This window comes from Musa acuminata, chromosome BXJ3-10 (genome assembly GCF_036884655.1).
Source record: "Musa acuminata AAA Group cultivar baxijiao chromosome BXJ3-10, Cavendish_Baxijiao_AAA, whole genome shotgun sequence".
Taxonomy (NCBI): domain Eukaryota; kingdom Viridiplantae; phylum Streptophyta; class Magnoliopsida; order Zingiberales; family Musaceae; genus Musa; species Musa acuminata.
Window position 1 is genome coordinate 30,382,148 of NC_088358.1, and position 25,721 is coordinate 30,407,868.

The 25,721-nt window shown below is 40.9% G+C and overlaps 5 protein-coding genes across 7 annotated transcripts; 2 read left to right on the forward strand and 3 right to left on the reverse strand.

The window, feature by feature from the left end:
* Positions 1–6: 6 nt before the first annotated feature.
* Positions 7–1,193, reverse strand: LOC103968858 (uncharacterized). Its single transcript, XM_009382192.3, has one exon. The coding sequence runs from the start codon at positions 966–968 to the stop codon at positions 303–305; it is 666 nt and encodes a 221-aa protein (XP_009380467.2). The 5' UTR covers positions 969–1,193; the 3' UTR covers positions 7–302.
* A 3,155-nt stretch (positions 1,194–4,348) lies between these two features.
* LOC135651092 (uncharacterized) lies at positions 4,349–8,033 on the forward strand. Its single transcript, XM_065170883.1, has 2 exons — positions 4,349–4,632; positions 6,060–8,033. The coding sequence occupies exon 2, from the start codon at positions 6,080–6,082 to the stop codon at positions 7,637–7,639; it is 1,560 nt and encodes a 519-aa protein (XP_065026955.1). The 5' UTR covers positions 4,349–4,632; positions 6,060–6,079; the 3' UTR covers positions 7,640–8,033.
* Positions 8,034–8,284: 251 nt separating this feature from the next.
* LOC135650695 (uncharacterized) lies at positions 8,285–11,913 on the reverse strand. Its single transcript, XM_065170231.1, has 7 exons — positions 11,394–11,913; positions 10,466–10,504; positions 10,102–10,172; positions 9,469–9,533; positions 9,278–9,367; positions 9,090–9,182; positions 8,285–8,907 (listed from the first exon to the last, which is right to left on the reverse strand). The coding sequence occupies exons 1-7, from the start codon at positions 11,813–11,815 to the stop codon at positions 8,491–8,493; spliced, it is 1,197 nt and encodes a 398-aa protein (XP_065026303.1). The 5' UTR covers positions 11,816–11,913; the 3' UTR covers positions 8,285–8,490.
* A 1,819-nt stretch (positions 11,914–13,732) lies between these two features.
* Positions 13,733–22,107, reverse strand: LOC135651821 (uncharacterized). Of its 3 annotated transcripts, XM_065172293.1 has the most exons (11): positions 21,968–22,107; positions 21,518–21,808; positions 21,323–21,367; positions 20,187–20,243; positions 19,902–19,971; positions 18,076–18,117; positions 16,532–16,605; positions 15,154–15,224; positions 14,717–14,802; positions 14,296–14,393; positions 13,733–13,974 (listed from the first exon to the last, which is right to left on the reverse strand). In XM_065172293.1, exons 2-11 carry the CDS (start codon positions 21,698–21,700, stop codon positions 13,915–13,917), a joined length of 786 nt encoding a protein of 261 aa, XP_065028365.1. In that variant the 5' UTR covers positions 21,701–21,808; positions 21,968–22,107; the 3' UTR covers positions 13,733–13,914. The 3 variants fall into 3 exon arrangements, with proteins under 3 accessions (XP_065028365.1, XP_065028366.1, XP_065028367.1); XM_065172294.1 differs by lacking the exon at positions 21,323–21,367; XM_065172295.1 differs by lacking the exons at positions 19,902–19,971; positions 20,187–20,243 and having other exon boundaries at positions 21,499–21,808.
* A 1,037-nt stretch (positions 22,108–23,144) lies between these two features.
* Positions 23,145–24,275, forward strand: LOC135650794 (uncharacterized). The gene has a single exon (XM_065170392.1). It carries the CDS (start codon positions 23,242–23,244, stop codon positions 23,950–23,952), a length of 711 nt encoding a protein of 236 aa, XP_065026464.1. The 5' UTR covers positions 23,145–23,241; the 3' UTR covers positions 23,953–24,275.
* The last annotated feature ends 1,446 nt before the right edge of the window (positions 24,276–25,721 follow it).

Sequence of the window (25,721 nt, forward strand, 5' to 3'; positions counted from 1 at the left end):
CCCAGACACCCCAAATATGGTCGCATTACAATAAACTGGAAGATCTGACGAACATAAACATTCTTGTCATTCGATTAATCAACATTACAAATTTTCCTTCAGTATGTCCAACAGTAACTCGATCTTCAATATTTTAGGAACACATGGAATAATCAAAATATTTCATGAACAGCTGCATCCCTCAGCTTCAGCAACCAAAGCAGACTGAAAGCAGCAGAGAAGCTCCGAACAAGGTAGGCTCACGTGCTTCTCTCTCTACAGGATCTCATTATTCGCAGCGGCCAAGCTCCATGAGAGCCACATCAGGCCGGCTTGCGGCGGCTGCGGTACTGGTACTCCGGTGTCGCCGGGACGCTCTGCTGGAGACGAAGCTTCTCGTAGAACCTCTTGATGAACTCCTCTGCCTCCCGGTCGACGCGGCCATCGGCCTCCCCGTCCCCATCCATCATCGGGAACGGCGAGTCTGTTACCCTCAGCTGCCGCACCGCTGCCGGGCTCTTACCGACGCTCCACATCGGCGCAGGCGACGGCGACGGCGACGCCGACGCCATGGCCGACGACTCGGCTTCAGATATCTCCGTGCTCAGCATTTCAAGCTGCTGGGCTAGTGCGGTGACGTCGATGTCGTAGCAGCCGTGGCGTTGGCGGTTCTTCCGCTTGGCAGTGAGGAAGAAGGATGGGTAGGAGGGGGTGTTGCTGCAGCTGAACTCTATCTCCTTGTTGTTGTAGAAGGAGAAGTCGGGGTCCATGGACCGGCACGAGCAGGCCGGGTACGCATCGGAGCCAGTGTGGCGGTCATGGTGGTGATGGAAGGTGACGAAGTTTCCGATGGCTTTCCCGGCGAGCTTGCCGCGCTTGAGGAGGAGGTGGAGATCCATCATGAGCTTGTGCCTGCAGAAACCCTTACGTAGCATGTAGCAAGCAGCTCTGATCATGTGCCACAGCCGCTTGGCCAGGGAAGGATCCATTTGGGTGTACTCGAGGGAGCTATTCTTGGAGAAGCGAAGGGAAGATGGTGGAAACCAGAGCGCTCTGCTTGTGTTTAGGGTCTGCACGATCGAGAGAGGGGGAAGCAAGCGGTGGTATTTATAGAAAGAAACACCGAGCGAAGGGAAACTTGCACCAAAATAAGTGTAAATGGCCTGACCTGACTCCCATGATTGTAGCCAAAGAAAGCATGAGGTTTTGGTGGCAATTGGACTTCACTTTCAAGAAAGCATTACGTATAAACTTGGCATTCAAGTTTAGATATGCAAACTTGGCTTAAAACGCTCCGATTAGCTTTTACTTTTTTCCGACATTGTAATGCTTTTACTATACTAATCAAACTTTTGAGGAAAGAAGAAGACACAAGTGTCCATCCACTTTGTTGTAACTTAGTGGCCAAGAACTTTGTCCCCTTTTTCCCACCTGCGTTTGTTGAGCTTTCCAAAGGCTGTTGTTCACCAAACAGATGGCGGCCATGGCTGAGTTGACGGGATGCCCAACATGATTCATGTGGGTAACCGTGAACGAGAGTTAAAACTCCTTCTCGAGCACCTCTCCGTACCTCTTCAGAAACTTCGAATGGAGGCTCATTCTACTCTCTTCACACTTGGCAGTGTGGATTCAGTGATATTTTTGTATGCGCCAGATGTTGCAATGGTATTAAGGTTTCGACATCCGACAAGGGACTGAATCAACCTAAGTTGCTGGTGGAGCACAGTTGTGAGCAAGTGGGTCGGTGCACGGAACATGTGGCCCCACCGGTGGCAGTAGAAAGCAAAAGCGAAACAAAAGGCGCACACCACAGTCCACAGGTCGTTCTCTTTTTGACACAATCCCGCATCTTCTTCCTCCCTTCCAGTCCTACAGGTTGTACGACTCAGTACATGGATTCTCAGCAAGCAACCTCAATGCTCGTATGAGATCCACCGTGCACACAGATCTATTTTCTTGCCAAGGGAGAAGAGATACCGATAGACTTGGTGCGGGCCTTCTTCCTTCGGCTCTCTTCACGTGCTACTCACAAGAAACTCTAAATGCTAGCTAATCTGTGCTGTAGGAATCTGCTCCATCGCTGCAATCTTATCCATGAAGAAGGCCAAACCAGAAACGAAGGACCCTATGCACTGTATGATCCCTTCTCTTTTTCTGAACAAAGGCAAAGGAAAAGGAAAAGAACACGTTAGCGTACCCGAACTGGTACCAAAGTGCACCGGAGAGCTCTCTTTTAGGACTTGGCCATGGAGCCTCTATACCTTGATAGCGCCATGTTTTAGAGGATAGGTTGATCATAATCTCTCACTTTAGGAGGTTGATTGCCACAACAGATCAATTTTCTTCTCTTAAATGCTAAATTTAGAACATTAGAAACCTTTATCAAACCTTCGGAGTACAAATCATTTCAAGTGCATTGTTATCTTAAATCACGGGTCCAAACAACTCTTTTGATCCTCCTCATTACTACTTAGCGAACAGAAATATAATCAGATGTAGGTCATAAATGTAGATATAATCCTTGTTTTCTTCTGAAGTGTTAATAACATATGCTATGAATCACATTACCGACAATGAAGAGGAGCTGAAGAACAAGGGTCGCTAAAGGTAACTGCATCAAATCTATATATCAAACAAGGGTCACTGGAATAGGGTTCTTTACATAACCAATCTCATAATGCGTCTTAAAGCAAATAAACTTCATTTTACCCCCAACCAAAGATGTCTGGTATAGCTGTAGAACAAGAAAAGCTGCCCGAGTCAGCATCAAGAAGCACTCTCGCATATCACATGAAATTATTTCTATTTAATAATTCTAGGATGATAGGCCCAGCAAACCTCCTGTCTTGCTTTTCTCCAAAACTCCAATCTACTATTCGCAGGAACTGTTGTATCAGATTCGATAACATACTCTACACTGGTGTGGATTTCATTTCCGAATAGAATCCCAATCCACGGCAGGGCTCCATCCTTTTGAGTTCGCCACTAGCAATATTTTTCTGTAACCATCGTGCAGTAGTGCTTTGTCCAGAACACACACACAGAGACGCAGAGGGTCATATGAGACTATATTACTCTGGGAAAGAAACAACATTAAATTTGAATCCTGCTGTGTGATTGTAGATAAATATATTGAATCCTGGCATTGCAGGCATCGCTTAGGGCAGTTGAGCAACATAAAAGTGACTAAAGTGAACTGTCTTTAATGAGGCCAGGCTTGTTGGTCCCTCCTCCATCTTGCACCACTGCATCCCCCATTCAGAGATCAGCTCAATTATTATAGACATTTGATTCTATCTTTCTCTAATCTTTGTACTTGTGGACAGATAAGTTAGACGTACATGAGTATTTATCTTTTCATGTTTTCATTACAAAGCAAAGATTTATCTCTTCTCTTCCCATTCTTAGTTCATTTGTCCTCATTTGCCAGAATGTCTCGAGTTCACTCTACGCTGTACTGTATCACTGCACTGATGACTCTTATCTGGCCAAAGGTTGGTGAGTTCACAACGTGATCTCCAGCGAAGCAAGCACGAACAAAGCCATGGCGTCACTACAAAGGCTACATACATTTCATGAAAGCTCGCAGTGAAGTTGCAGGCTGATGTACTAAACATAGGCTACGGTGACAGTGGTCATGCCCTAACATTTACAGCTGATCTTTCTGAAAGTAGGTCACTCTACAAGAAAACATCGGAAGCGTCCTTCGAGGTGCGTAGTATGCATATAGTGAAATCCCGTGGAAGAAAGCTAGTGAAGAAAGTACAAGGGAAGCCAATCGAACAGGTTGCGCTGAAGAGCCAGAATCCAGTGGCGATCCAAAGCATATGATGTATGAAGCTCGACTAGCTTAGCATTTCGAATCAGTCAAAATGTCAACAATAGTCTCATGGATTCTTACTGGATAAAACCAATAGAACATGCTAAGTATTAACACGTACCTCTGAGGATGGGGGTTTTGGTAAATGAGAAGTGCACCGTGACAAGTGTACCAGAAGGTTATTAGATTCACCACGCGAAGAGGTTTCACTTTGGGTTCTGCCGGGCCTGTATTTTAATCACGTGACCTGGCCCATTTAGCCCAACACGATCCGTTAATACTAGCGAACATACGAACGGGTCGGGTCCGGGTCCAGATCTAGTATCCACAATCATCTCCGGCTTCATCGAAGCAAACAAGGACGTTCGACACCGCCATCCGCCTCTCATTTAATTGCAGATAGCTTGTGGGTTCCACCTGTCACGGAATAGTGTGAATCGTCAAATTCCATCACGTGATGTGGGGGCTCTTCCGCCGTTGGATCTATGTAACGAACGGATATCAACGCGTAGCGGCTTCCTACGACAACCTCCAGCGTCTCCAATTGAAGGGTCCTTTCGGAGTTCTCGAAGCATCCCCCCCGTCGGATCTTCCGGAGTCGAGAAATGGGAGAATCCAACGGCCGATGATGCAGTAAATCGCAGAATCCTCGGACGAGCATCAATTCCATCCCGTCGGTGATTTGAAATCGACCGACAGGACACTGGCGGCGGTCTCGTAACCAATATCGATCTTAATTGGAGTTTTGCTTCCGAAAATTGGTAGTTGGAGTGACCTTTTTCGTCGTGGAGCCAGCGGTATCCGATTCCCAGTCCGATCTACTGCGCCCTAAGGTTCGATCCCCGCTGTTCTTCTCCATTTCGGCTTCTTTTGTCATAGCGAATATCTTCAATTCCTGAAAATTTCTGTTCTTTTTTCCTTATTTTGTGGGTTTTGAGGTATCTGATCTCTTTTAAAAGGGTTTGGGTTTGCTTTTCGAAAGACGGTTTCTTTTTCATCAAAAGAACCGTTCTTGATAGGATAAATCTCGTCGGATCTGGATTCAAATAGTCAGTTCTTGATGATGCTTGTTCTGAACCATCATAATTTGGGGAAAGAATCAGACTGCCTTTGTGAATCATCATAATTTGATCTCGACATTTCAATTTGACAGATTTGAGCTGCATTTCGACTTTTTCTTAATGTATATGCTTTTATTCCTGAGTGAGTGAGTGGTTTTCAAGTGGAAACTGTGCTACCTAGATTGATTGTTTTTGAATGCGAGACAATTTTATTTGTGAAGCCGTATGAAGAGCATACTGAAAGAATACATTGTTCTTTTGAGGATCTTATGGAAGAAATAGCTCAAGGATTACTTTTCATTGGTAAATTTGTGGGATCTGGATATGCTTCTCAAATAGATCTCAGCTAACAACAAACACTATGGTAGACATCTGATGACTGGGGATTTCTCAATCTTGTTATGCCAATGCTTCTTGAAAAGGAAATCAGTGTGTTTCTGGTGTTTAGTTAGATACTATGACTTGAAAACCAAATGAAGGCACGAAATTTTTCTATGCTTATTCTTGATGAATTGGCAACGTTCAAAAAAGTGTAGTACATTGTTGCGCACTGATAGGTCTCCGGTTCGAGTCCACGTGTGAGCGTGATGTATGTCATTTGATGTATCACTTGTTCTTCATGCGCAATGTAATTCATGTGTTGCAGGGTGTAGTTGCAATGTTAACTGCCCGTGTGGAAGAAACACTAATTTTTCTTTTCCAGCAAAAGTAATAATTTGTAGTTATGGTAAAGCATTTGATCCATTCCGACTTGAATTTTTCTGAAGTGAATGATAAATCAGGCTCGAAAGATAAGCTCGATCTAAAATAGTTCATATATTCTAGCTTTCGGTAATTTCTTACTCGGAATCATTGGCAAGTAAAAAGTTGTTTGTCGCTTGACATATTGATTTCTGTAAGGAACAAATAACTCTTTTTTATTTTTGAGTTTATAACCACAGTATGGATCAAATGAAACATGTTCTACATGATTCCTCCAACTCCTGGTGATGTGTGAGCATATGTTCTTTATTACCAGAACATATGTCAGAATGACGAAGGGAGACAAAACTTTCCATTTTGCCTTGTGATTAATCTGATAGATAGACAGACTCTGTTTGTCCATGTAACATTTATCGTGGCATATGAACCTTGTACTGCTCCAGCTTGACTAGACATGGTCAGTTGTCTAACCTACAGATTGGTTGTTACCTTTGCAGAAGTTGCTGAAAAGGAAGTGATGTTTCGGCAATCAAGTAATCGCAACTCGCTAGATAAAGGGTCCATGGTTAAGAGAGTACTCCAGATAGCATTGCTTTTGGCTGTTGTTGTCTGGTTGCTAAACCGTATCAACAAGAATGAATATGCTGGAGACCAAATCAACATCGATCAGGAATATGTAGATTTTGGTCGGAAAGGGAAAGCAGGATCCGAGAATGTTGTTGTCATAAATGGGCAGACGATAGATTTCGATGACATCTCCGAAACAAATGAAGCTGGAGGTCAAGCTGAGGCTTTTGGTCGGCACTCCGAAGAGAAGAATGAAGACGAGTCTTTTGGTAAAGAACAAGAGGAGTCTCATAAAAATATCTCAGATACTGACCAAACAGAAACTCAAGAAGAACAACTCGGCAATAAGGATGGGAACGACGACTCAAGCATCAGCAACAGAGATGTTACAGTGGGCAATGAAACGAGTACCAGCGAAATGGATGCTTTACGGCTTCCCAGTCAGAGGGACAGCGAAAACTCACAGGATCCAAATGAGGGGGAAAACCTTGGAGATGACTCCCTTCAACGAAATAAGCTAGTCACATTGGGTCGATCAAAAAATGATACCGAAGAAGAAATAACTTTTGACGAAGAGAGGATCTTCGGCTCCCAGAATCAATTAGAAGGTGATGGAAAAGTTGATGAAATTGAAAACAAGACAATTGATTCCAATGGAGGAGTCGAATCAGAGAATGAAATCAGTGGTGAAAATAGTTTTGAAGTTGAAAAGGAAACAACTGAGACCAATGGAGGAGGCAAATTCCAGACTGACGGTAGTGATAGTTTGGAAGATACCACGGCCAATCCAAGTTCAGATGATACCAGCTTCTCTCTCCCTAACAATGAGAACAATGAGGTGTCTATCAACAATGAGCCTTCTGATAAGATTACTCTTGATTCTCAAGGAGACATTAGTAGTACTCATTCTGAGGCTACCGAGTACCATACTATGCAAAATGTAAGCTCTGATACAAGAACCGTGGATGAAGCTACCGGTCTACCCAATACCACCGAAGAAAAAGTACCAGTGATACCAACTGATAGTGAAGTTCCAAAGAGGGAAGCAGTTGAATTTCAAGACACCAGCGTTACAAAAGCTGAAGTAACCGATGATGATGACCCTTCGGTAGAGGAGACTAATACAGAGTCGGATGACAAGCTCCCGGTCACATCTGTAGCTGATCATGCAGAGAATGTGGAATTGCCGGTCTTTGATAAGGCTCTGGAGAGGGATGCGGCTGATTCCAGTGGAGATAATGCTTCAGATTCTGGCAGAAATGATTTTAAAGAAGAAAAGATGGATTTGGAATCTAATAAAGAAGACGCCACATCTGAGCCTCAAAATGCTGGTGACAGTTTCAGCTTAGGAACAAACTCTGAGACAAGCTCAGCAAGTGAAGCTGGAAACTCATCCCATACCAATGAGAACATTTTACAGATTCCTACCAACGAGGTTCCGAAAGCTGATGCAGAAAATTCCCAAGTAGATGACTTCGCTAAGGGAGAAGAAAACTCTCGTAATATTTGAAGACACGACCGAACCAAATCCCAAAGAAGAAACCAACTCAGAATCGGGTAACAACGATGCCTCATCTGGTGGCGGCGACAATGCAGATTCATGGAAGGAGGGTGGTAAAGATTCAGAATAAAATTTCTGTGTTCGGATCGTGATAAGGATGAGTTTGAAGATCCACAGAATGCTTGCTTATGTACGATTAGAGTGGAGAGCAACGTTCATTAGAAAGATATGGGTATGAATCTGCTCTCTTTTGCTGCAATTATACAGCCTTTTAGTTTGTAAGTTCTTGTAGCTACGCCTTTGAGGAGGTACTCTTCCTACTACTTTTGTTTCCTGCGAAAAGGTTGAAACTTGAGAAAAATGTGTGTGATTGTGCTTATAATTAGAAAATGATTGATCCTCATGGTGGGTGGGTACTTTGTATGTGTTAAGCATTTCATGTTTTTTTATCAGCACTACCTTTTTGCGTTAATTGCAACACTTCAAACTGTCGCAGGAATGGTTTGTCAAAGACACCTAAATAGTATTTATCAACATCCAATATCAAATGATAAGAAATTACAGTACTCAGTCAATCAAACAGACAACAAATATAACTAGGAATCATAAACTATAAAATAATATATTTATAGTAGAGAACTGAAGATCGAGTAGTAGATGAGAATAGCTATTTAAACTTTGCAATTAGATTGATTTATGTGAAAACTTACACAACATTAATTGGCTAAAACAGAACTCAGTTCGTCATCTTTATAAACAAGGAAATCAAACATGCAGATCTAATTTCAGACTACAGTTGACCAAGCAATCTTTTGGCCAATTCTCCGTAATCAATAGCTTTCTTCAATGGATGTGTACATTCACATATTTTGAAGCTGCAACATCTTCAGCATCCAATTGATTATATCACCTCCAACTTCATCGCGCTCAGGTTCAAATAGAAGGTCGTGTAAGAAGCCTTCATAGAGCTTTATATCCTTGTGTCTCGAGGCAGCAACATTGTACAGATCTTGCGACGCCAATGGATCAGTGACCCTGTCAGCAGTCCCATGCAGTACGAAGAAAGGTACAGTGATGGACTTCATATTCTGCAGCAGGTAAGAAGAGATGCGTAGGATCTCATGGCCTGTGCGAACTCTTATAGGTCTAGTGTAAACCAGTGGATCTGAGTACTTAGCCGACATAGCAGCTGGGTCTCTTGACACAGGAATGCCCCTTTTATTAGCTCCCTTGAATTGGAACTTTGGCAGTACCAGTGAAAAAATTGGAGCCACAGCCTGCACAACCAAACGACTTGAGTGCTCTTGTAATTTTAGCAAGTAGGGAACTTATGCATCAATGATAGCCTGACCAAGCACAGGAATGATCAGTAATTGTTCTCCCTTAAAAGTACTTTTCTTTCTGTATGCAACAGTCTGACTTTATAGCACGTCATAAGAGATCACAAGAGAAGAATTACCCCAACTATTGGATGAGCTGGCTTTACACGCAGTGCTGGAGATGTTAGTATGATCCCTTCTACCATGGCTTTGATATGAGGATATGAAGCTGCCTGTTAGGCAACAAATTTATCGATGAGATCAGAATAGACCAATCTGAATAATCAAGATGGTAAAGGTTTTTCCAATTTTTATATAATGACATCACCTTTAAAACCACAGCTCCACCGGTGGAGTGACCGAAAAGGAAACAAGGCACACCAGGATTATCAGATTTAATTTTCTCCAGAAATTTTCCCTGCATACACGTAAATGAAAATTCGAATATACTTAAGACTAGAATTACTTGGATACAGTATACACAAGTTCAAAGAAAAAATAACAACAGAATCCACTCACAGTGTCCTCCACAACATAGTCCAATGAAGGTACATACCCATGCAGTCCATCACTACCACCATGCCCTGTCAAAAAATCACAAATAATTTGCTATACATTAGCTTTATTCAACTTGGTTTTTTCAAAAACACTTTGAAAGCTACCTGGATCTTAAGTAACTCAAACATTACTAGGGAACCTATTATGCATTGCCTAGTCATTTCTCAAAGATCCAACAGGAACCAAAAGATGGAAAGCATTAGGTGAACTCTGCTAGCATATTTAACAGATGTACACTTGCATTATTTGAGCTAGTTACTAAATACTTATGATTGCATCACGCATGATAATGCAAAGGAACAAATGCAACAAGTGTTTTTGAGAGGTCCTTCAGTCCTTGCACTAAGCAGCATTTGATCAGATTGCAGCAATCTTAAGGTCATGAGACGACAGTGCCATTAGAGAATTAGTGAAATGCAATAATTTCAAGATGTTGAAAAGAATATGTTACTTACTTATCCCTATTCATGCTGCATTTCATCCTCTTGGCATATAGACCACTTAAATCTACCAAAAGTAGGGCACAAGAATGTCCATCCGTTTACTGAAAAACAACTGTAACAAACAAAAAGACCAGCACAAACACATACACACCTATCCAATCCATCGCATATACTCCAAAGTTGCATTCCATCAGCTGCTTAGCAAAGTGCGAATATCTTCCGCTGAGTTAAAAATAAGACAGCAATTTTATCATAAAAAGATTCTACATATATTATGTAATACAATATGTGCACATTTAGCCATTGGCTAGTAATGTGATTAGAACACAGCCATCAACTTGATAGCTATCTTTGTTGATCAACGGTAGAGAATCCACCAGGACACCACCATCAAACATTCCATCTCACAGATGGAATAAGTTACAATACACACATACACACACATATATTACATGTATCCATGTGTATATGTATATAACTGCAAGTAAAAGAGAAACCAATTAGGCTCCACTTACCTGTGTTCATTGAGCCCATGTATTATCACCAGAATACCCCTGCAAGTTGCAGAAAAAACAACTCTTATTAGACACCATCAAATCACAAAGGAAACAACAATTCAAATATCGTACCCCTTGAATTAAAAAAGGGCATGTTAAGAGTATAAAATATGGAATAGAATACGTGTTCTTGAATTTTCAAGTCTTTTGAGGATTGAGGCTTAACCTTTCAAGTATAAAAGTTGATTCAACTAGTTTAGCCTCTAGGATATATTTCATCGATGTCCTCAATAGAACTCAATCATGGGAAGGAAACTTGCATCTAACTCACCTAGATGGGGAACGATTTCTAACTTTTGTTGTAGTAGTAGAAGTAGTAGTAGTAGTAGTAGTAGTAGTAGCGGTTGATCTCGCAGCTCCTCCATCTGCAGATCAAGCCAATCCAAACATTGAGTCAATAACTGACTCAAGAGACTGTAATCACCCTGTCCTATCTTCCTAAAACCAGGGGAAAGAGAAGACAGATTCTGACTTGAAAGCCGAATAGGAAAGAAGGACCAGTATGCTTCGGTCTGACCCCTCGATGCAGACCAAAGCGTAGTAAGATCAAAGAATCAGTGATTCGATCATCACGCGAAGGATCTCCGTCAACAAAAGGTGATGTCAAGTTAAAAATGACAGTTCCTTATAAGTAGGAACGGCACCCATCCGAATTGGCAAATGATATCATGTTATATTGACCTTCGACAAGGATATAATCCAACGATAAAATACTGTCCTTATAATCTAAATATATCCAAACGAAAAAAGATTCAATTTTTGATGCAGAAGACAAAGGAACGATAAAAGAATACTGATTCTCTGAACCAAATAAAACCCTCGCCTTGCAAGAATTAAAGGAAACAAACCCCTAATTCTTAACCGCAGCATCGGATCGAATCCTCACCTTAGATCTCCCGATGCCGGCAACCACGACCGGCAGTAGAGTGCCGTCCTCCTTGGTCCCAGAAACAAAAAGGTCCCGCAGCGGCATGCCACTTCCCCTCCGCCTTCCTCCGACAAAGGTACCATCTCCACCCGCTCGGCGAGGGCCCTACGCCGCAGCACGTCCTCCTCCTCCGCGGCCGCCGACCATGTCCCTACACCCGTCCTCCGTCGCGAGGAAGCCGAAGCCGCCATCGATCTCCAGGAAATCGGGCTGCGGCGGCGGATGAAGAGGAGGAACCACATGGCGAGGGCATGCAGGAAGAGAAGAAGGCGGAGGAGCGACGCCGGCGACGGCACGGACCTCCGTATGTTCCTGAAGACCGGGATGATCCGGCCGCTCGCACCGGAGGTCAGCTCCTCCACCGGCACACCCCTCTCCATTTCTCACCGCGTCTGCTCCCTTCTTTTTCTCCTCTCTCTGTTCTTCCTCTCTCTCTCTCTCTCTCTTCTTCTCCTCCTCTCTCTCTCTCTCTCTCCCCCTGCGGGATTTCCATTGTTCGTATATAAAGAGGAAGGAAGGATCGGCTTCTTTGTCTTTGACCTTTTCGGGGTTTTTCACCAAAACCATTAATTAATTAAATACACCGACGTCCATCATACGCAAGGTTTGGATGGTCCGTTATGTTCGCTTCTTACGTATTCGATACGATCGATACCGTCACCAACTAAACAAAACCACCCTTGCAGGGGTTTTCGCATACATTTGTGTTTGTATACCTGCCCGACAGACAATAACAAAAATACCCTTGCAAGATTGCCCCAAAGAGGGTGGGCGGGCATAAATCATTGCGTTGATCATTGGATCTAATCAATGATTATAATAATACTTTTACATTGTTTTACGTAAAAATATCTCACAAAATTATAGGCATAGAATAATGGTTTCCCAAAATGACTGATGTTTTAAGAATTCAATGATTTCGGAAAGAAACAACAGTTCGATTTGCTATCTGTAATTCGTTAATTTTACGATGGCCTAATAATATGCAAAAAGCCACATCATACGGTGCGCTGTTATTACGTAACGGGGGGACAGGGGTCCACCAGTGGACGATGATTGATGGCATCTGATGCCACGTAGGTGAGACTAGGCCGGCGTTTCCGTTGCCCGATCTCGTGGCGCGTATTGCGCGGCGTTCTTTAAGAGTAGTTGCCACTGCAATGCCGGTGGTCAGCCAACAAGCGTCAAACTGGGTGGGTTGGTTTCCAACCGAGAGGCAAAGGCGTCGAATCGACCTGAGCCGCTGATAGGAACTCGTACGGTGGTGATCTGAAAGGATTAGATTTTTGACTCGGTTGCGGCCTGCAGGTTATCGTGGCGAACATTGAGCACTGGCCCCACAGTCGTCACATCCTTCCTTTTCTAACAACAAGTCAAGCATGTTATAACCGAAGGCTTCGGTCAAAAATGAAACTGGGGGAATGGATGATAGGAATATGGTAACCGAGCGCTTCTTTATTCCGTTACCAAAAGGATGGGTGGGTTGGTTGCACGAATATATTCATGTCTTCGCTGTCCCAAAAGTGCATATCTATCCAATCCCAGTGGAAAAGATTCAGTTTGACGCCACTTGAAATTGTGGATAAGTCTCGCCACGAGGGAAAGCATCTCAAGGCCCATTAAAAAAACACAAACAAAAAGCTTTAGAATACAGATCGTTCAAGCCTCCCTGTGCTACCTACCAACTTTCTGGGAAAGCCTGTTACAGTCTCGTGGTCATGGATGAGGTTTCTGATAAGGCTAACACCGTAGCATCATAAAGAATAATAAACATAGGTGACAATTTTAGCATAAGTAGAGACACGCTCCCATCCAAAATTACGATATGGATTGACCATAAATTTTGACCGGCTCTCCGTCGGACGGTGGGCTCAGACGCGGTCCAATGGCTGTGCCCTGCCCGCCGCTTCAACCAAGACGTAGTCCACAGCGTGGACTACTGTATGCAGCTTTTTCTTACCCTGCGGATGGCAGAGAAAGAGCAAGTGCCATAATTCGTAGTGAGTCATACCGAGAAAGGAGACGAGAGCGTTAGCATCACCATTAAGTTTATGGTTTTCTGGACATATAACGAAGAGATCTAGCGGGGTAAGTTGGATAGGTGAACTGCTTGCATCTACTTTGACGCGGCAGACAACGCATTGCACGCGTTGTAGTTGCCGTGGGAATAATATGCTCGTCTACGTCGCAGCGTGCAGAAAGGCGTCGGTCACTTCAAAGGTGCTGTTCAAATTGGGCGTCTTGAAGGATAATTAATATACACCATCACAGCTTTCTTCTTTCGTAATAAAGGAAAAGAAAAAAAAAACGACTCAGAGAATATTATTTCAAGCAAAAAAAAAAATTCTTTATAAAAGAATTCTAGTGCTACGTAGTAAAAATATACATGGAAAGATACATCGACTATCACTGAAGATGCACGCTAGAGTAACAAAATTCATTATCTGATACAAGTTTCAAAATTTTGTTGCATAACATGTTATTCCGACACGTATTGGATCAGCCGTCTATCAAGCTCAAAATGTTGGCAAAGAAGTTTCTGCAATTGGAAATAAATAGGAAACAAAAATCAATATTCTCTGCACCTAAAAGTAAACCGGGGGCTAAAGAACTTTTAGGAGATCAATGCTATTGCTGCTATACAGCTTGTTTGTTGCATAGGATGACAAAACGGAGATATTCTACTTTCCAAGAGTGAATCATAATGTTCATTGTTACTTCATTCCTTGCAGTTTATTTGAAATTAGTTTCTCCGAAAATCAACAAATTATTTATCTAAAGGTCTTACTTTTCTTATTAAATGTCCAAAATAATATGCTCTCCAGTATATCCATCATGAAACATGAAAAGAGAATAATACCTTGCTAATTGTTGGGACAGAAGCTTCTGTATAGCTGAATTCAGGTAGTCTAGCAACTTCCACCGCATTTTCAAACAAAATATATGTAGGAATTTGACCTGTACGTCCAAACAACAAAACAAACCAAAACAAGATGAATACAGTCAATAAACTAATAACAAAGTCATCATTCCATGTGGAAATTAGAAAATGTGTTCGAATATGGATACAGGAATGGTATCATCCCGTATGTATTTAACAGTATTTGGCCAGTAAACAAAAAAGGGTGTGTGAGAACCCCAACAAGGTCCATTTCTACGATCTAGAATCTGAAATATCCAACATGATTAATTGCAGATATGAGAATCCATTACCACCAGACGAGATCAGGAAAACAAATTTTAGTTAAGCAATATATCTTTTAAAATAGATAAATATCTACCAGGTAAAGATATTCCAAACTTTTCTGCAGCATTTGGGAAGTGCCCAATATCAACTACTCCAAAAGAAATATTTTTGTTTGAGTATCTGCCAAAATAAATAAAAAAAACATTCCCAATGATAAGCTGAGAGAATAAAATTAGTAAATATAAAAATAGCTTGATATATGTACTCCGACATTCATGTGTCATCAACATCCAAAAGAAATAAAGACAATGAAGTGGCAATTTTTGGCTAGATTATTATGCAGAATGACCCTTGAGAACCACCCTGCACTCTGCTTACGTATGTCAGGGAGACATCAGAGGACTAATATTTTCTCCAAAAATTGCCACATGAGAAAACGATGATGGCAAGTATCTTACAGAAAAAAGTCGAAGCTGCCATACAGTTTGACACATCAATTGTTAGGCCCGTATTACAGGATAGAAAACTCACATTACGGAGAGATCAGGGAAAATACGACATTTTTGCACGCATGTTGAAGAGCATAAAGCCCGAAACTCAACCTGCCAAACACAACGCTCATCACCATGGAATTTTTAATCAAAAAAATAAAACAGACATCGTCAATTAAAGAATTTTGCTATGCTCAGGTCAGAAAATGAGATCAATTTATTGTCCAAACGGAAAAGATATTACAGCAAAAGTTGGGATGAGACTGAAGTTAAGAAGTCGGATACTCTCTTTTAAATGACACCACATGAATAATAGTAGTTGCCAAATATTAGCTACATCCAGCTTTAGTGATCGGTGATTGGGTTTCCAGAAGAAGCATCACAAGCTAGTCTATCAACACTTTATTAGGATGGCTGTTTGGAAGTAACAAGAACGTGGAAGCATTGATGATTTGATGCTCATTTATAGGCAATATATGGATGTTAGTGAGATTATTTTTGAGGTCAGTCAAACCTCATAGCTGGACTATATCACCAAAATGGCATTTCAGCCAAAAGCATTTTGAAAAAAAAAAGGGAAGAGCAGTAAATAAAAGAACAAGTTAAACAAAATTAAGGACTCATTGAGACAAAAATAATCTAGTCTATGGCACGAATGTCAAGGATTAGGGTATTCATGATCATTAGCCTATCCATTTCAATACCCAACTAACTACCCAAGTATCCAAACTCATCCCAAATAATTCTTTTACCCATCCCAGGTTTTCTACTTTGGTTTAAGCAGGTTGGATAGCATGGGTATCTAAAAAAAACTGACCCACTGTCATCCCTAGGCCATATAGTGGTAAGAAGTTTATATCACATGAGCTAGAAAAAAGAATATCATCCATGTAGATATTAAGATATGTAGATTATATTTAGAGTATAATAACAACAAACGCAAAAGCAAAGTACCCCCACAAATATAGGGCTTGAGGCCCAGTAAAGCAGAAGTCAAGTTTTCCTATGATTGGAGGGCTTTATAGCTGAAATCCTCTAAGCAAACATGCACGCACATGGAAACAACCAAAAGATATATGCATCAACCTAGATCATTTAGATTGCTCAGACCAAGCCAATCAGACAGCTGGATCAACTTGGAATGGCCAGATTGGCTGGCCTGTATTTGTTTCTTTTGAATCAGCCAATCCATCTTACATTTGGACATAAACCTATTCACCAAACTTTTTGAAAATTGAGAATATGTATCACTGGTGCAGATCAAATTAAGATCAGTGTATTATTAACAACTTAGACCAGAAGATTTATGATTGCACACTTGTATTTATGCAATTATCCTTTGCATTAAAAATAAATCAGGGCATCCACCATTATAAATTATAAAATAACAAATGCGAGAATAATCATGAACAACTGACCAGCCAAAACCTTGAGGTGCTTCCTTCAGTTAGTAAGCTTTCCAATTGCAAAGGGGTTAATTGACTACAATCACCTAAACACAAAAAGCAAAAAAAAAAAAAAAACTGCATCATTGTCTGATAATATTCTAAATAACCGATGCAACAGTTTCATTGATGAAAAAGTATATATTCTCATAGCTAATATATGTGCCAGAAAAAGTGACCTGTTACTTATAAATATCAGACATAAATAGCTACGAAAACTGGTTTATCCAAGAACGAACTTAAATTACTTCAGCTATTTGACCATTGGTTATCTAGTTTAAGCATGCATCTGTATATGCCTTTTTAGGATAGATTAAAACTAATAACAAGCATGCATGTTATAGTTTGACAGCAATAAGATCATAATTAATTAAATCCATTAACAATCTTCCAATCTCTTCTTATTAATCTTATTAATAACATTGTATTTACACTGTAACTAATTAGTTGAAAGTTAACTTTCATGATATATGGTTATAGAACCAAATAATAGTTGCAGTATTATGGTATATCATTTGCTGATATCTTGTCAACACATTGCATACCAATAAGCTCAGATCAGCATGGAAGGTGTGCCAGCTAGCATAAGAAGGTACTGCTAAAAAATACATGGTACTCATTATCAGTGTTATATGCTGTAATTTTTAATTTAATTTACTTATTTTTAGAGGTAAGAATATAATCGTGTACAATCAAAAAAACAAACATGATGAGCAGTCATAGCATAATGGGAAGTGGTGGCTTTAGCATACCATTGAGGAATCGGTGATCTAAAAGGAACATCCTGTCTTCTCATCTTCTTTCTCTAAGATCCTATTATGTGATGATAAAAATATAATGCTGGAGGGAATGAAAAGATTCAAGTTGGAGATAATCTCCCAAAGGATTGAGATAGGAGGCTCTATCTCTATCTTTTTATTTGAGTATGGTAAGAAGCTCTATCTAAATCATGCTAAATCCTAAAAGGATAGGGATAAAACCTCCTGCCAATATTCTTTAGGCAATGTTCTCCTCCTTACATCTTCTTCTTCTCCTTCAGCATTGCTCTCTATCATCACATAATTATTTCAGAGAATGAAGATGAGAAGGTGGAGCACTCCTCTTAAATCACTAACTCATCAACCATACATCATAACTGTCATCCCCATAATGCTATAACCACTCATCATGTTTGTCTTTTTAATTTTAATGGACACAATTACATTTTTAACACAAAGATAAGCAAAATTAAAATAAAAACTACAAGATGCTAGTTATAACAACTAGTTGGCATGGGGATAAGAAGGACAACATCTGCAATTCATGAACCGACATAATAACCTCATCAAAGGAAGCAGAAAAAAGGTAGCCTTGCATTGCAAGTAATACTTAAAAAACATTATTAAAAAAAAGAATTCATTCATTTTATCTTTTATGGAGCCTGTAGCAAAAAGTTTGCACCCCATGTAGCAGAACTATAACATGAATTGAAGCTGTTATATACAATATAGAATGAAGCATAAAAGAGAAAGGTCTACCTAGGCCATCATAAGGTGGTTGCTGAGTTATAATGGATATTACTGCAAGCGATAACAAAAATGGCAGGGAAAATAAGTGAGAAAGTTTCCAGAAAATAAAAGTGACATAAATATAAAACTAAAAGAACCAACAGTTTTGATATCACCAACATGGTACAACCGTACAAGTACCTAATTTATCGTTGCCTAACATCTGAAAGTAGGTAGATAAAAAATTAGAGTTTAGAAGAAAAAAAAAAAAAGTAATGACCAGGCCTAACTAGATAAATGAAACAACTTTCCACGCAAAATCCATATCTAATCATGCCTTAGTGATCCAAGGTAATCTGTGTTTTCCAGGTCTTCAAAGTCTTCAGCACTTTAGATGCCAGAACTTGACAACTTGTCCTCTTTTTTATAGAAGAATTATGACAATAATTTTTTAGAAAAAATATTCTTTTCTGCATATTCTCAAAATCATCCTTATAAAAAGGTTAATCAGTTACTAGTGTACATAATATAAAATGGATGTAACAAAATCCAGAAAATGATTCAATCTTTTTTAATCTTTATTTGTCTTATTTCTCTTCAACATTGCATGTTACACATCATAAAAAACAACTTGGTTCTCATGTTGCTATCGGCATAAGTTGATATGAAGTTTACATCAGCCAAACAGATAAAGCTATAAGAAAATGATTTATAGAAATCAGTAGTAACCCATTTATAAGCAGATAAAAGGTTCTTGAGCCCAAGAACATAAAAAAGGTAAAAGCATTCTTAAATTTCTTATAATACATATTTATGTTGAAATTAGAAAACAAAATATCTCTGAATATGATGAAAAAATGACACCTCCATATATTCATGACACCATAAAAAGCTATAAAGGGATCAAGGAAAAGGTAAGTACTTTTATCACAAGCTAATCATCGATCTTTAAAAGGATCTTTAAGAGGGATCACTGCTCATGCAAGTGGCTTCCATCTAGAGTTGCCATGCCTCAGCTTTTGACCATTTTAAAGCTTGAACATTAACAAGGAAGATAATTATATAAAATGATCAATTAGGGTGCAAATCCTCTGGACAGCAACATATTTTTGGTAAGTTCTTAACCTCCTCATGGAGAATTAAGGAGGTCAGAATGTCAGGCATATTATATCAAAGATATCTAGCTTTTCTGAAACTCCCAACATTTTGGTTACATAAGTTGGTATCTGGAGTTAATTCTTTCTCTACATGGTTTTGTTCGTTGTCATAAGACTCATAACTAAACTCAAGAATGGACAATAAACTACTGAACTAGAACATGTGTTTTAAACCTGCAAATTTCATGGATCCTAATAATTATAGCATCAATAGTGCAATAGCCGTCTAAAGAAAGCTATTTGGGTCAAGCGACCTTCTGAGAACCAACTAAAAGACAAAATGCAAAAAAAAGAGTTGGCGTGCATAAGCATTTTGATGGCTAATTGGCAAATGCTTTCTTCTCAGTAATGAAATTCATTGCAGTCTCGAACCTAATAGTAGCAGCAAATAACATCAACATTCTGTACTCTATGCAGGATGTCATTAGAATTTCAAAAGATAAAAAATGATTTCCCCAGTATTTCTAAACAATATTGACTTTATGTAGTCGTTAAAAGAAAACATAGCATAAGTTTACAAATGTCTTTTCCCAATACTGAAAGCACCCTGAGATAAACCAAGTGAAAAGCAACTGGCTAATGCATAAGCATAATTATGTTCCACAGATACCAATTGTCATTTCTCTCTTATGTCTAACAGTTCACATATCAGAATTTATTAACTTTCATGCCAAAAAGCCAAGTATGAAGATTGGTTACCTAGGAACCCCAATAAGTAACAAAGAGCCAAGTGATAATCAATTACTAAGGCGATTGCAAATAGGAATCCCTGGAAAGGAAAGAAAAAGGAGCTGAAAGGTTATATCTGCTGATAAATGGAAAACTGAAGCACAGACGTGAACTTTTAGCAAAGGTTCCATTCTATGACACTGTTGGTTCATAATATATTTCAAGCTAGCTATAATAGAATAAAAAGGTTTTGAAGCCAGAACCAGAATTAAATATATTTAGCTAGTTAATTTAGAAAATTATGGTTTTAACTACCTTGGCATAAAGCAGAGTATTAGCAACGAATGCCTCCCAGGTTTCCTCTTTCACCATCTGTTGCAATATCCATTGATCTGGTTCAGTAGCTAAATACCTCATTCATCAATAAAACAATGATTTAAATTGTTCGACAGAAGGGAGAATCATTTGAAGATAAAATTCTTATCCATGGATGTTGGCCTTGATCAACTATTTATTACAGCTGTTGTCAAAGAAGAGAAGTTAACAGGCAATGTGGTTACCTTAAATATCATTTACCCCCATGTAAAAGATGGAGTGCTCTAAATGCAGTGGCAAATCATTGGGTAATAAGCCAGGTCTGTCACGTATGTATAAAATGTTTGAAGTTTTAAACCAATTACCTTACAAAACTGTCAGTAGTCTGCAACAGCATCAGCAAATAATTTAACAAGAACTCAACCCACTTGATGTTACTTCCTCAGTGTGTGCACTTTTTGACAAACCATTAGCCATGTATTGACGAGTATCTTGATATTAAACTTTGGTTCCAAAGTTCCAAATATTAAACACGTCAGAGTAGAGCATAGTTTTCTAAGAACATGGTGGAGATCAGTTACCAAGGGTGCTGATGGCATATTTAAGATATTTATTATCTTCTCTCGATGTAATAGTGTGTCTTCTTAATCTAAAGTCATTTCAACTAAACAAATAGTCAATACACACAACAGTCTCATCAGATCATGCTGACTAAAAATTTCACAGAAGTGACAGACCTAAAATATACACAACAGAGGGTTTCACTTGATAGAACTATACCTTCTGAGTCTCATTATGCCCCCCAGAGAAAAATATAGCTCAAATCATATTCTACTACCTGCAGTTCTTTTAAGGAACCAGCTCCAAGGGCCTAATCTATTCATGCAACCCTTTTTCTTATTCTCAGAAACATCAGCAATTGGAAAATTCAACAATCTCTATTTGTTTGGAATGACCTATACCATACAGCATCAAATAATCTATTATGCTTGTCTGCATAAATATTTCTAATATACTCGTACATTGCTCATAGAGCTATTTCATCAGAGTAAGATTCGTGTTTAAACTGCACGAAACCCATAAAAGATCAAAGTTCTCGAAAAGGAAACCAAGTAAGGAGTCCCATGGCATCAAACCTTTACTGCCACCAGCACCAAGAACGCAAGAATCGCCTGAATCTCCTGCAGATCCAAAACCCAAAAGGACGAAAAGGAAAAGGATCACAACAATTAAATCACAAGAACGCGATAAGCTCACGAGATCCACACCAACGAAAATGAGAACATGAAAGAATCCGGGAAGAAAATTAAACCTAAAACGAGGGAAGGTACCCGACGGAAGAGGCGATCGACGAGATCGGCGGAGAGGGTTTGGGAGGCGGAGCTGCGGGCCCCGAGGTAGGAAAAGAAGAGAAGGAAGTGGAGTAGGTAGAAGGGCTCCGTCGCCATCAGATTCAGCCATGGGAACGGGTGGCGTCTCTTGTCCGCCGCCGGCGCCGCGCTCGCCGCCTCCATGTCTCCCTCCCCCTCCCGCTGCAGAGTCGCCGGAGATCCAAGAAATGGCACGAAGATACAATCCCTTGGGTTTCGGGGCGCACTTGATCGGCCTCCATCGCCTGTCGTCTATTTTACATATATTTTTATATTTCCGTAAATTTGACTCCCGTGCATTATTTACTGAACGAATATAAATCGTTGATAATATATAATAATATATTATTATTATATTCATGGCGCATATTGATATATTACAAGTCTTTATTTTAAAGATATGGTCAGCACCTTACACGTGGACTGTAAGATCTTGTGATTGGGAAATTACAGTTCAAAACGGACACGAGAGAGGCTCCGTTGATGTGATGCCATCGGAAATCTCATCATCAGTGCAAGGAAGATCCCATGATCCACTGCGAACTCCACTTCCCTCGCCTTCTCCCACAAGCTTCTCGAGTTGGTCTCTCTTTTCGATCTCCTTCCTCATTTGCTCTGCTGTCTTCACAGCCTTCTTGCCCTACAAGATGAAGAGGCTATTTAGTGGAACTTCGTTTCTATCAGTATGCATGCTGTGGAATGACCAGGAGCTGCAGTTGGCCTCCACGAGATTCACCTGGGTGAAGATAGTCGAAGCTTCCTTTGCGACCTTGGTTTGGATTATTTCAACTGCTGCTTCCTGACAACAATTCTCACGTTAGGAACTGATCATCTTCCTCCGTGGCTCGACTCGACAGTACTCTCGAGGACAGAAACCCCATTGAGGTCTTTGTTCTCGTATACTCGAGCTAATAAAGATAGTGACTGACGAGTAGAACCAAATCGGAAACAAAACGAAGACACGAGAGAAAACATAGGTATATTTACCCGGGCATTCCTCAGTTCTCCTTCGTTGAGCGTCTTGGGTTCCATTTCAATCGGGCAACCAAGCCGATCCATCTGTGGATGTCCCTGAGAAGTCACAGATTGCAAACTCTGTTCATACATAGAGAAGCGATCACGGGACGCGCTTGACTCTCTCCGGTAAAAGGAGCGGGAGGAGATGGTCGAGCACAAAGAGTGGTGATCCTTGTTTCCTTCCCGTGACAGCATTAATTGACTAGCACCCCAAAAGTCAAACATGAGTTGCTGGATTATATTGAACCTAGTTAGACCTATATATATATATATATATATATATATATATATATATATATATATATATATATATATGTGTGTGTTTTAGATTTATGGATATAATTGCTGTTCTTTAAAATTCTCTCTTTCTTTTCTTCGACAGCACCAATTTTCTTGCAGCAATCTTTTAAGTGATATGCTTTGAGCTTCAGCTTTCTGAGCTTGTTTTTGAAGTGTTGTTTTGCAGAATTCTCGCAGGTCTTGGTTTTCTGAGCACTAATATGATGCTTTGTAACCGAGCCCAAACTTGTCTTTCGACCAAAGTTACGTAGCGCCATCACTCTCCCCTATAAGCCGCCATCCTTTGTCCAAAACTGTAGCTCACTCAACGTATCATATCATACATCCTTCTTCCCTACAAAGCAGCGACCAACCCAAACACCCTGTCAATGGAGTCCGTAGGTTCCAACTCCCCACCAGCCGATCCCCATTCTGTTTACGCTGACCGATATAACCTGGCCCAACATGTAGCCGACCGGATCATCCGTGCCCTGCGCCACCCTCTCCGCCTCATCCACCGCTCCGATGCCGACTTCTTCGTCTTGGGTTCCACCGGCAATGTGTACAAGGTGACCCTCGCAGCCATCCCATCCTGCTCCTGCCCCGACCGCACCGTGCCCTGCAAGCACGTCCTGTTCGTCATCCTCCGTGTCCTCGGTTGCTCCTTGGACGACGCATGCGTCTGGAGGCGGACGCTGAGGCCGTGCCAGCTCGCGCGCCTCCTGAGCACGCCGATGGCCCCGGACGTCTTGGCCGGCGCCCGGGCGCGCGAGAGGTTTTACCAGCTGTTGCCGGGCGCCAACGGGACGGACCATCAGACGGCCATCGGGAGGGAGGACGACGGGGCCGTGTGCCCGATATGCTTGGAGGAGATGGAAGGCGAAGCGGGACTGGTGACCTGCGGCGCGTGCGGGAACTCGCTGCATGAGGAGTGCCTGGCGAGGTGGAAGAGGAGCCGAGGGAGGAGGGGAGTGAGGTGCGTGATGTGCAGGGCGCGGTGGAGGAAGAGGAGGGAGCGGGAGCTGTACGTGAACCTGGCAGCCTACGTCGGTGAGGACGACATGGTGGAGGATTCCGGGGCGTCATGCAACGGAGGTTAAGCTACGGGTTCCCGGCGGGGCTCCCATGGTTGTCCATCACTACCTTCGTCCTCAGGCCATTGTATTGTGTGGCAGCAGCTTATTGACAACAATATGGCCATGGCATTACATGATCTAGTTAGTGTACGGATGATAATATTTAGCCAGCAAAAGACAAATACTAAATCAAAATAATCAAATGGATGATCCAATGCCTGTCAGAGTTGGCAACCAAGAATCTATCTCCAAATTTCATTCGAATGTCATCCAATTTAAGCAGATCTGATATCGTAACACCTTACTCTTAGTTTCATCTATACTTTACATTTCAATTTTTATTACAATCTTAAGATTAAAATATATTAATTCATTAAGCAAAATGATAGGTTTCATGTAATATCTTTAACTTGTAATGTCAAGTTTCATCCATTTAAATTCAACCAAAGGGAATCAAATCAAGTCAAATCCAATTTATACGTATCAAATATATTCCCATTTATTAAGGAACAGATTCAAGATTGCAAAGCCTCTACAAACCCAAATCACAGAGGGATTAAAATTGGGCTTTTGAATTGGGCTGCACTAGATAAGGAAGTGTATATCTGAAAGCATTCATATGTTTTCGCACATCAACCGCACAGCCTTCGCTTGCAGCTAAACGCGTAATAATAGTAGAGACGATGGATGTATTCTCTCTTTTGCGCGTTACAACAGCAGCGTTTTCCGTGGATGATCTTTGCTGTCTTCCTGCTTCTCTGTCCATATCCACTATACTGTGAGAACGATGATGAGACAACCAACTTCATGAGCAGCACAGACCATTGGATAACAAAATCACAGGTCAGGTCAGTTCTTCTCTCGCCTTCAAGTGTTTGCTATCAACCTATTCTGTTCATTCCATGTCCACCCAGACCCAGACAGCTAATGGATAAAGCTTTGATTTTGATGGGCGGATTTCGATTGGGATCCACCGAAGATTGTGGGTCGAGAAGGCCTAGATGCTGTCTATGTCCAAATAGATTACTGCCATCAGCAGCAACCCATGCGTTGTTGACTACCGCCCTCCTTGGTTTGTCCACTACGTAAGATAACTCCAATGCCATCACTGTTCCATGGATAGAAGAAATGGCTTGATGGGACCAAAACCTTTCTAGTAAACCACCATGGAGTTTGACATCCTTAGGTTGATCTTACTTTTGGTACATGGATTTATATATCGATCGCGAAGATCTTCCTGCCATCCTTTGAAGCCAACTTGCGGTTTTTAATCAGTAGAGAAGCCTCAGCAGCTTCGTCGGTGTCTTTGCTTTCCAGTAGGCAAATCGATTCTGCTCATTGTAAGTCATAAATATGTTTCTTCTAGCATTGATTTGTTTATGAAAATATACTCGTTAAACAAAATCAATCTTGTGAGGATCTTCTAAAACATGGATATCACCTCTGATAACGATGCTTGACTAGTTTTTCCTATTGAAGGAATAGGAAGCTCGGGGAGCATGATCTGCTTAAACATACAAGACAGCACAAGCTAGCTCGGCCGGTGGTGGGGTTTGTCTTCTCCAGTTGCTATGCACGAAAAAAGACAGCAAGTGACGTGCCTTCGTTGGACGAGCAACGTACGTAGGAAAACCATACTTGTGCACTGACTGATCTAAACGGCAAGAAAAGCTTTTGAGTCCGTAGCTTTAGGCGGTGATTCATTCAATCACAGAGATGACAGATGAAGGGGGTTCTTTCGACTTGTGCCACACTGTTGGTCGCACCACAAGTTATCCGTCTCTGTTGTCCAT